Source organism: Notolabrus celidotus, chromosome 12, assembly GCF_009762535.1.
Source record: "Notolabrus celidotus isolate fNotCel1 chromosome 12, fNotCel1.pri, whole genome shotgun sequence".
Classification (NCBI taxonomy): domain Eukaryota; kingdom Metazoa; phylum Chordata; class Actinopteri; order Labriformes; family Labridae; genus Notolabrus; species Notolabrus celidotus.
Window position 1 is genome coordinate 19209851 of NC_048283.1, and position 11320 is coordinate 19221170.

Below are 11320 nucleotides of genomic sequence, written 5' to 3' on the forward strand. Positions count from 1 at the left end.
TAATAGCAGTCCAACATTAGGATATCACTTTAAACTCTAGGTGTGAGTTTTTATTTCATGGAAAACAGCATGCATAGTGAGAATATTCATTCTTTAATATCAATTTTAAACATATCTGGCAACAGTTTTGGGGGGGAATTAGAAAGAAGGAAAATCAACTATTGAAAGTCTCAATCTACATTAAATCCCAAAGTAATCTTGATTATTTTTTTAATTTCTCAGAATAAATGGTAGCAAATAAAAGCCACGTGCAGGGTCAGTGTTTCAAAGTGAAATGTCATGACAAGTTCTGAACTGTTTTCCTGTGAAGTTGTTTGAACCTGAACTTACATCGCAGCGCCCTCTGGTGGAAAACAGATTTTTTTTTAACTAACCTCTAAAAACCTAAGTATAAATCTTGCCTAATGTTCCCTCCCCATCTGCACATTGACAACTTACTGCTAAACGTGATCAATGTTTGTAACTCGGAGCTGAAGCTGAGACGTAAAGGTAATAAACATGTAGAGAACTGTTGTGCATTCAGTATTTGTGTCAGGCTTCTTTTAGTCGAGCAGCTGCTGCCTGTCATATGCAAACATCTGCTAGTTACATATTGCCAAAAGGGAATACATCAGACAGAATATAAATCCAATACGATTTAAGATAAAAGTAACAATGCTTAAACCTCTGATTGGCTGCTTAAATCAAGCAAACGAGGAAGTACTTGCAGAGTTTGACTCTTTCATAGGAAATGTCGTTGAACTACATTGTGATATTTTAGATAGTGGTGTTGTCCCATGTATCTACTTGGGTCTATATTTAGTTGTTGTCATGTGTGGGGTAGGTCAGCTGGGATCCTGCAGCAGGACACGCCTCTGGCTGAATGGAGCGCGCCGTGCGTAAAGTCCGACCTCAGCGGATACTCATTTTTTTAAACTTAATTTCACTTTTTCTGCTAAGTTGTTAATCGACATACTCGTCCGTTCTCTGTCGAGTAAATGCAGCGATGACGCGAGAGGAGGATCTCATCAGGATAGCCAAAAAACTGGACAAGATGGTGTCTAGAAATAACACGGTGAGTCTATATTTTGACAACCACAGGTGGCGCGTAGTCCTCGTGTTGTGGAGGAGGCCCGTGAACGCCTCTTAACAAAATGAAACAGTTTACTCCAGATTAACGGTGAAGAAAAGTTTTCAGCTCGTCTGCATGTGTATTCAGACAGTTTGCATGGCTGTAATCTGAACCTGACGGTGATATAACAAGTGGTCAACAGGTGTTTGGCACATGTTTGCAGACATTTTGCTCGCAGGACGTTCAGTTATTTCTGAGTCTGCAGCGACACATGGATCAAGTTTTGTCAGCTTATCGACAAGTTTGTGTGAAATTATTGCTGGTGGCCATATTGAGTTCGATCTGTAACTCATGCATCAGAAAGTAAACAACGAGGCCAAGGTCGTGTGTGTGTGTGTGTGTGTGTGTGTGTGTGTGTGCTTGTGTTGTGTCTGCAAACAGGACGCTGTTTAATGGCGCTCGTGCACTGTTAGAGTAACAGTTGCAGCAGACGATGGTGTAGTAGTCAGCAAAACAGTAGAATCTGTCATGATACAGAATAAAGCCAACACTCACAGAAACATCAAACTTGTACGCAATTAAATCTGCGTCTTATATTGTCATTACAATTTTATTAATGAACACGTTTGAGATTTAAAGGTTCAAAGTGATTGTTTTTTTTTTTTCAGGAAGGAGCCATTGACTTGCTGAGGGAACTGAAAGCTTTCAATATGTCACTTAAACTCCTCCAGGTAGGCTCCACTGTATTATACCAGACTATTTACTTTCTCATAGTTCAGTGTTTCTATTTACCAGTAACCACTGGCCTTATAGGACACATTATAGTTTAAAGCTCCTGTGTAGATTTTTTTTTTTGCTGGTTTTAAAACAGACTGGAGTTAACACTGGTGCATCTTTATGTGCAAAACAAGCAAACCAGATCATTCGCTTAAAGATCTACTACTTGTATATATTTATTTTAGATCTCTGAAACGTCTGGTGGGGAGTAGGTGCCAGTTGTTGCTGCTGAAACAGCCTTTTTCTGAGATTGACACTCAGTCATACGTTTCTCCATAAAAATTAAGCACAGTCAGACTGCACAGAACAAAATCCCCAAAGAGATAACAGGTATCTGTCCACAGCCGGTGCCAAAATTAACATAGAATGTTCCTTACAGAACTTCCAAAAACATTCACCAAAATGACATGTGTGATTGCTGATTTACATTTCTGCATCCGTGTTTGTTTGTTTTAGGAAACAAGGATTGGCATGTCTGTCAACGGCATCAGAAAGCACTGCACAGATGAGGAAGTCATTGCTTTGGCAAAGGTCCTCATTAAAGACTGGAAAAGACTTCTGGGTACTCTTCTTCATGACATGTTACATGATTTACATTTTCACATAATTTATAGAGGCCTGTTTAGGGATATGTGCCATAAATACACACAACCTGTAGATGATTTGCTTTCATTATTCATCCAAATATTCTCAAAGACTCGGGCCCCTCTCAGGATGAGAAACCAGCAGACATGAAGAACGGTTTGGACTCCAGCAAGACAGTGACGTCTCCTCACAGCTCCCCCTCTGACACACACAGCAGGTCAGTGTCTGCTTCACAGGTCACACCATACCAAACACAGACACAGGAAGGTTTTATGTATGTTTCAAGTCAGTTCACCTGAATGTGTGTTACCTGGCTTCTTTAAAAGGACAGTTTTGTATTTATTTGACATGAGGTTGTATGAGGTACTGGTCAATATTACCCACAGGGGACCCCGGTCAGCTTGGCCTCTTTGTTGAAAAACTGTCTGGAGTACTGGCACAGAATCTAGGCTATCAACCGCTGCAGATTGGGTCAAGGCTACCACGTAGTTTAGCTAATTGTAGGAAAGTCCAACTAAAACACCAATGTTGGTTTAAGTGTACGCTATATTTAGAAATATTTCAGTGCTTTACTTTTCCGCCAGAAAGCCACTTTGTTTTAGTGTTACTTGCGGACACATACACAATCCTGTTAAATTGACTCAATCTGAAGTGGTGAATAGCCTAGCTTCCATGCCAGTTCTCTGCTCGGTTTCTCAATCAAGAAGCCGAGCTGACATGCTTCTCTTGGGATAACACATTTACTATTGACATGTACCTCATACAACCACACTTTAATAAAACCTGAACTACACCTTTAAATCCAAACTCAACAAATCAGGGAAACATTTGCACAGCACCAGGCAAACAGTATTTTTTCATGTTCAGACATGCACAATTTAAAATACCTGCCTTAAAATCACTCTACAGGAGGTTTTTCAAAAACCACCCAAGAAACTTTAAGGTTAAAGAAAATTGTCATGAGTAACAAACCACGGCTGCCCTGAGGATTACTTTGAAACAGGAGAATGAATATTTGCGTCAGGATGACGTAAAATGATGTAGAGGGGATTTATGTTTTTGTGCGACAGGAGATTTTAAATCTCTCCATCTTCACCTCTTTGTCATTTCCATAGACTTTCATCATCATTTTGTTTTGAAGAAGTATAATTTTCTACCCACTGATGGCTGGCATTGCATCATCATGGCATGCAGTGAAAAAATATATTTCTTCCTGCAGTCAGCAGTTAATGTCAGGGATATTCAGATCTCTGAAGACTCTAAAGAAAGAGAATGTCCAGCACCAAGGACAAAATGTTATACTTAGAATGAGAACAGAAGAAATAAAATGATTATGTTAGATTTTCTTGAGTTTCTCGCTATTGAAGTACTTGTCCAATCTGCAAATAACATTTGGAAACAGCTGTCAGGAGTTGTTACACATACTGTAAAACTGTGTTTACTAAAGAAACAATTAAATGAAGCACTAGCTGACATAAATAAAAGGAAAATAAAATATAAACTTTTAGGCTGGATATGAGTATCGGAGGAAATGCTATATCACCCCACAATTTTAGTGATGATACAGTGCGGCTTAAGTTTCATTACAACAACAGACCAGACCAACGTAAAACAGATAAACCTCCTTTGGCTCATCAACTTAAGTGAATAATGTTACTCCTTTGTTTCTATTAGTCACAGAAACCTGGATGTCAAACCAAAACAGGATGCAGATCCTGACAAAAGACACCCTGATATAGACAGAAAAGAAAAACACAATGATGAACACAAGAACAAAGAGAGACACAGTGATGACCCTGGCCACGAGAAGCCCCCGCTGGAGCACCAAAATGAGAAAAATTCCCAAGAAATCAGAGAGAGAGGAAGAGAGAAGCATTTAGAAGAACTCCAAAAGCACAGAACCGTAGAAAACCACAAAGTAGACATGGATAACAAGAAACAAAAGCATGTTCAGGACCTACAAAATGAGAAACACAAGCCAGAACCAAGTCGGGAAAGGCCTTTTGAAGAACCAAAGAAGATGCGACTCATGGACGAAGTGAAAAAGGAAAAACACCAAGAGGAGTTGAAGAAGCACAGCTACTCATATGACACGAAGAGAGAGAAACACAGAGAGGACAGCAGGCATGAGAGGCCAATTAACACCCTGCATCGAGAGAGGCCGCCATGTGAGAAGCCTGCAGATGTTCATAAACCATTATTTGAAAGGTGAGAGGGGCGATGGCTATTAGCTGATTATCATTTAAGGAAAAAAAAAAACGTCCAGCAGAGCTTCAGACTGACTGATTTATTTCAGGAGAGGAGTATTGGACAGCACCGTCCTATATCCCACTCGGTTCCCCTCTCCTCGACCTGAACGGCCTCCTCTGCTGATCAAACGCCCGTCTGTGGATCTGAAAAAAGAAAGGTCAGGAGTCCTTGTTCAGCCTGGTCAGAAGAGCATGACAGACTGACGTGTTCCTGCATGACTGGACTCTTTCTGAGCCACTCATTTACACAAAATTTTGTCACTACAGTTTTTTTTAACCCAGGTCTCGGCCTTAAAGGAAACCCTGTGTGCATGCTGCATGCTGTGATGGTTAGTCAGGTGTGTCTTTATTTAAATTGTTTTGGACTTAGCTTGGACAGCATGCCACATCATCTGGGATTCTTGACTTGCTCTGACTTTTACTGCTGTAACTCAGGAAGGACGTTAAAGACTCTTCTTCCAGACTACCCCGTCCTTGCCCTGCCTCTCCTCCAGCAAAGCGTCTTTCACTGGAAGTAAAGAAAGAGAGGTCAGACATACTCTGGTGCACGTTTCTCGTGTGTTTTTTGAGTTAAGCACAAGTTTTTGTTACATTTTCTGTCAAACAAATGCTGATATCTGCATCAGGAAAGCTCCACCAGACCCAAATGCTCCCATCGCTCCTCTTCCTCTGCACCTTCATCCTCCTCCACCAAGGTCTGAGTCTGCATGCTCACTGCATTACCTTATATGACAACCATCATCCTAAAGGTTTCCAGCTCAGCTCACTGGTGAATTTTTCATACAGAAAAGAGCCTCCTGACCCAAACGCTCCTCTTCCTCCACTTCCTCTTCACCTTCATCCACCGCCTCCTGTGAAGCGTCCCTCTCTTGACGGGAAAAAGGAGAGGTCTGGATCTCATGAGTTTCATTTCAGACTGCATGTGGTCACTGGCTGGGATTATTTTGGAAAAAACAAGCAGAGTTTTTCCTTCTCTGCATTGAATCCTTGTGTTGTTTGTCACAGCAGGAAGGAGTCATCAGACTGTAAACCTTTACCACTGAAGAAGACTTCAGATCGGGAAGAAAAGATTGTGAAGAAAGACAGGTTCAGGATCTGGAAATTATTCAGTCTCTCATTCAGCCTAGATTAAATGACGTTTGTGTTGTCTGTGGTGGATCAGAGACACCGACTGTAATATCTGTTTCTTGTTTGTACGTGTTGACACAGTGCAGAGTCAGTTCTCTGTGTGTTTTGCTGTTACGAGAGTTCATGTTTTCTTCTTGCAGGAAGGACTCATCAGACAGCAAAGTGCCAAAAAAACACTCAGATGAAGCCAAGACAGAAAGGTTGGCGAGGCATGAGTGTGAAAATGCTTGTTAGGTTACAAAGAGGTTTTTTGATTTGGACTGTAGCTTCATCAACCATCTCTTTGATAGCTTCTGTGCATGGGGAGCTTTTCATTTTATACTATTACCAACCTGAGTGGATTTGTTGGAGCATAAAACAAAGTGTTTCCTTCTGTCAGGAAAGATTCATGTGACTCTAAACCGATGCCTCCGAAAAAGCCCAGTACGGAAGTCAGAAAAGAAAAACAAAGGTGTGCAGGAGCAGGAAAGTTAAATCCACTGTGTTTTGCATTTCTATTTATCCAGCCCAGAGCCTGACAAAGTCAGACAAATCCTGCTTTTTCTTTTTACATCAATGGTTTTAATGCTAAAATTTCACACCTCTTTTGTTGCAGGAAAGACTCATGCGACTCGAAGCCTGGCCAGCCGGTGAAACGTCAGTCCTCTGACTCCAAACCTGACAGGTAGGACTGGTGTAGTACTTTAAAATTCACTCAGATTTATTACAAAATGACAAAACCAGACTGATAGTCTATCTTACTAACTGCAGGCGGGAATCTACTGATTCAAAGAAAAGCAGCTCACCACCAGCAAAGAAGCTAACTACTGAAAGGTAAACAAGACCAAGAAGAGAGAGACAATTTTCTATTAAAATTACATTCAGTTGAGAACCTATTGGTTTGATTCTAACTTTATATTATAGGAGAGAGTCTCAGGGATCCAAGACCTCCCAGCCCGTACCCCCACAGAGGAAACCCTCTACCGACAGTGTTGAAAGGTTTGTATGTAACTTTGTTCACAATACTGGGAGTAATTGCAGCTTTATTATACTCTATGCTGATGATACACACGTTTATTTCCCCAAGTTCCCAAAAAGTTGGGATGCTGTGTAAAATGTTCATAAAACAGATTTCGATGGTTTACAAATAATTTAAGGATTCAAGGATTATTTATTATTATGCTATCACATGAGATGATGCTGGCTTTTTAAAGCTGGGGTTGGTAGTCTTGGAAAACTAGCATGAATTTGAATGTAGCATTTCCTCATGACTCCATCTAACCCCTCCCCTCCTCCCCTCGGAGCTCCTCCAAAAATGTAATTAATTCTTTTACTTGTCAGAGCCCCCCCGTGGTGAGAGATTTTTAGACTCTGATCCGGACTACAGTCCTGAGCAAAGCACCTCATTGGGTCAGAGGGGACAGGCCCGAGGACGAGCGAGAGGGGCAGTAAATAGAGTCAGGGGAAGCAGAGACGGGGACGAGGAGTGCATGCCGGGGAAATGTACGCGCAGGAGGCGGGCAGAACGGCAGGACAGGATTTGAATGGTTAAAAAACTTTGGCACCCAAAAAACGGTGATTGGTTGGTGTTTTCCCAGGTTTACTCCAGCTGTAGATAGCAGCTTTTTTCGCTCTTTTTTCAGAACACATTATTTATTGATTGCCATCAGGACATAAAGATCATTTTAACCAGTATAACAAAAAGTGTATCTAAATCTGACTACCAACCCCAGCTTTAACTGTGCACTGATAACAAGCTGGGTGGTCCCTCTCCTCTTTAGAGCAGAGAAAGCGGCGTCCATGAATTATGAAAAGAATGTTTAATTTGATTTGTTTCCAATTGGAATGTCCTAACTGCACGCGAGTGATTCAGCACGATATCTGACACTTGCGTGCTGTTATCACACAGTGTCAGTCCACCCAGGAACATTACTCTAGAACTTTTACCTCACTCAGTCTCTCACTGAGTGTTGAACCTCAATTTTTTACTACTGAGAGACCCAGCCTCTCTGGAGTGCTCCTTTTATACCCAGTCATGTTGCTAACCTGTCTCAAGTTAACCTCATTAGTTGGGAGATGTTCCTCTGGATGTCTTTCTTTAGCATTACACTACTTCTTTTTGACAGCCCAGAAGAAACTGTATTGCTCAGTCTCTTGACAACTTTATCCTCTTCTCTGCCACAGACAGATGATTTATAAAGGTGTAAAACCTTGAGGGTACCGAACCCTCAGTATGGTAGTTTCCTTTTAAAAGACAACTTAGAAATTAGTTGTACGGTAGCTTTTTTAACCTTTTGCCAGATGAAAGAATTCTTAAAGTGGCCAAAGGCAAAAATCTTAATGACTAAAGTCTATTTTCAAGAATTGATGAGGGTGGTTCGGTAGAAAAATAGAAAGCGCCCCCTGTGTGAAACTTTTCGTTTGAGTTGGTTTTGGTGCCTCAGGTGAACAAAGCTTTTCTGGTCCTGCTTTTTAAACAGTTAAATGTGTGAAAAGCTGTTACTTCAGCCTGCTGTAAATCAAATTGTATGTCACCTATACTCCCAAATCAGTGGTTACACACTAATATATAAATCTATTATTATAATCTATTACTATAAATCAATTGCTTTAATTGTAATACATTTTTTTCATAACCAGAGACTCCTGAGGTGAAGTTAGAATCAACACAGCAGCTATGTCTCTTACGGTCAGATTTGTTTTTATTTGTGCTTTTCCTGCAGAAAGAGCAAGATGGATACCCCTAAGTCTCCCACCACCCCGACCAGCCCAATGTCACCCAGCTTCAGTTCTGCTGGGGGTCCGCTGTCCCCTCACCTCTCTACCGGAGAAACCATCAGAGACAAGTGTATTGAGCTGTTGTCAGCTGCTCTGCGCACCGACAGTGAGGATGAGACTACTATCACTGAGAGTCTCTACACACTCTCACAGAAACAGACCACATAGTGATGACGCTTGAGAAACATAAATCAATGCAGAAGAGAACATTAAATATATTTTTCCTTCTCTTCACAGACTACTACAAAGACTATGGAACCAACTGTGACAGCATGGCTGCAGAGATTGAAGATCATATCCTTCTGTTTAGTCTATTTATTTATTTTTTGTATGGGTGGTTTGCCAAATTCATTCTGTGATAATCCAAATTAGATTTATCATATTCATCATCATTGCTACAATCTTCCTTGACTGTACAGTCAAACATATCTATCAGGAGATCAAGGCCACTGACATGAAATATAAAAACAGAGTCCGCAGTCGCATCAGCAACTTAAAGGACCCAAAGAACCCGGGCCTTCGCAGAAACGTTCTTGCAGGAAGCATTGAACTGAGCCGCATTGCCTCCATGACTACTGAGGTACTCAGCGCTGTAGCCGGATACTAAACATCATTGAATGTATTTCATTGACAGTCCTTCACATTGTCACCTCTGCTCTGTATTTTCACGAATGTGTTCTTTCCGCAGGAGATGGCCAGTGACGAGCTGAAACAGCTGAGGAACGTTCTCACTCAGGAAGCTATCAGAGAACACCAAATGGCTAAAACAGGAGGCACCTCCACCGACCTGCTGCAGTGCGACAAGTGCAAGAAGAAGAACTGCACCTACAACCAGGTAACAAACAGACCCACATGAAGAACCTGTACAGAAACACACCTCAGAAAAGAACAAAGCTTCAGTGATAGAAAATGTGTTTTTTGATGTTTCATTATACGGAAGAAGTCAGGGGATGGAGGTAAATAATAAAATGCAAGAAGGCTGGAGAGAAACCACGAACAGAAACAGCCTTGTAATCAGGCTGTAAGGTTTGAATAATGCAAAAAATAAATGTGCATTTATGGATTTTTTAATTTCTCCTCAAAACAAGTTTTCCAGACCTTTTTGTTTTTATGAGAAATTGCTCAGAAATTCACAAGATTCTCTGAAGATATCTGTTTTCAGGTACAGAATCAAAGTCAAAGTAGAAACTAACATGTTGTAGATGTTAAAGCTTCGTACGTTAGGAGATATTCAGCCGTTTGGATTTGAGAGTAAATGATGTGGACTCTGTTTCAGCTTGTTCTTCACAGCTTTTTAGCGTGCATGCTAGAATATAGTTCACTGCTCACTAAGCATCATGTGCGTGCGTGCGTGTGTTGCAGGTGCAGACACGCAGTGCTGATGAGCCGATGACCACATTTGTTTTGTGTAATGAGTGTGGTAACCGCTGGAAGGTAAGTCTGTCCCTGGCTTTTAGTTTAATAACTCGTATCCTATGAAGTTTAAACTCTTGGTGTAATACTTGTTTTTCCCCCTCTGTATTTCAGTTCTGCTGATGCCCTCCAGGTGGAACCAGGTTTTATTTTTCTGAGCATATTGAGCTGCTTTTTTTCTATTTTTTGATGGGGAGGGGGGGTTATAAATTATTGCAGCTTGTGATAAAAGTGATGAAGAGACAAAGAGATCAAAGTGTTCTTACAATTTTTACTTATATTTTTCAGATTTATAAGCATGTGCTAACAATCAGGGTTTGCTGTATTCTGAATGAATTGAAGACTGAGCATGAATTTCAGTTTGATGACCGTTGCAATAACGAATTATGATCATGGTGCTGCCAATTTTCAAACACAACCCAGTAATCACCTGGACGAATATCATCACAGCTGTTCACTCTGTATATATCAAACTTCAATAAAGCTGCTTTCATCTTCAGCATGACAGCTCGTTAAACTCATGTTGATGAAGAAATGTAGTCAGTCTTCTTTAGAGTCACTTCTTATTGTGTTATCATCATTGTTATGTCCTTATAACACACAATATGATTTTATTTGCTTTCTTGTATAATGTACAAACACATTATTGTCACATTTTTTGTTGTTTGCTGAGTTTACTACAGTTCCTCTTGTTTCTTATCAGTATCAAGTTTTAAAAGATGACATGCCGATAGTGCACAGACCATCTGGTGACATTTGATAAAACAAACTGTGAGCCATGAAGCTGCAGTTTGTACTACATCTTCAATTTTATAATACAAGCTTGAACAGAGCCCAGTTTGTCCCTTTATTGTGCAGAAAAAGAGAGCAAATGTCAAATCTATGAACTCAGAGGAAATCAGACAATCAAACAGTAATGTTGAAATCAAGAATTACAGCACATAAACAGTATGTCATTTATCATAGAAAGAAATTTGTCAGTGAAATACTTTGATTGTTGGCTCATATAACATTTTTGTTGCACTACTTAAAGTTCACAGTAGATGGCAACAAGTCATAACTCAAAACACAACAGCATCAGTTCGGATGAAATCTTCTCTCTCCAGGTTATCAGGTTAATCATAATCAGACTGACGCTTGCTTGTTAGTGTCAGTCCAACACACTTTGAAAGCCGAAGGGAAGAGCTACTTAAGACTACAGTGACAACATAAAAAGCCATTCAAATAAACCTGTCTCCTCAACCATACTGGATTTGGTAAATGAGAAAGTATAGAAAGAAACGTGTCCAAGAAACTCATGTGCATGTTTAATATTAACATACAAATGTATGACTAGATGGTAATGTGAGAAATGTGGACA

The 11320-nt window shown here is 40.4% G+C and overlaps 1 protein-coding gene across 5 annotated transcripts; it reads left to right on the forward strand.

Moving 5' to 3' along the window:
- The first annotated feature begins 823 nt into the window (after positions 1 to 823).
- On the forward strand, positions 824 to 10509 carry tcea3 (transcription elongation factor A (SII), 3). Of its 5 annotated transcripts, XM_034698741.1 has the most exons (16): positions 824 to 1054; positions 1720 to 1782; positions 2285 to 2390; positions 2525 to 2630; positions 4088 to 4621; positions 5931 to 5990; positions 6170 to 6241; positions 6386 to 6454; positions 6541 to 6603; positions 6694 to 6768; positions 8493 to 8653; positions 8785 to 8841; positions 8973 to 9127; positions 9236 to 9382; positions 9910 to 9981; positions 10075 to 10509. In XM_034698741.1, exons 1-16 carry the CDS (start codon positions 986 to 988, stop codon positions 10081 to 10083), a joined length of 1818 nt encoding a protein of 605 aa, XP_034554632.1. In that variant the 5' UTR covers positions 824 to 985; the 3' UTR covers positions 10084 to 10509. The 5 variants fall into 5 exon arrangements, with proteins under 5 accessions (XP_034554632.1, XP_034554633.1, XP_034554634.1 ...); XM_034698742.1 differs by lacking the exon at positions 6170 to 6241 and having other exon boundaries at positions 826 to 1054; XM_034698743.1 differs by lacking the exon at positions 4088 to 4621 and having other exon boundaries at positions 829 to 1054.
- The last annotated feature ends 811 nt before the right edge of the window (positions 10510 to 11320 follow it).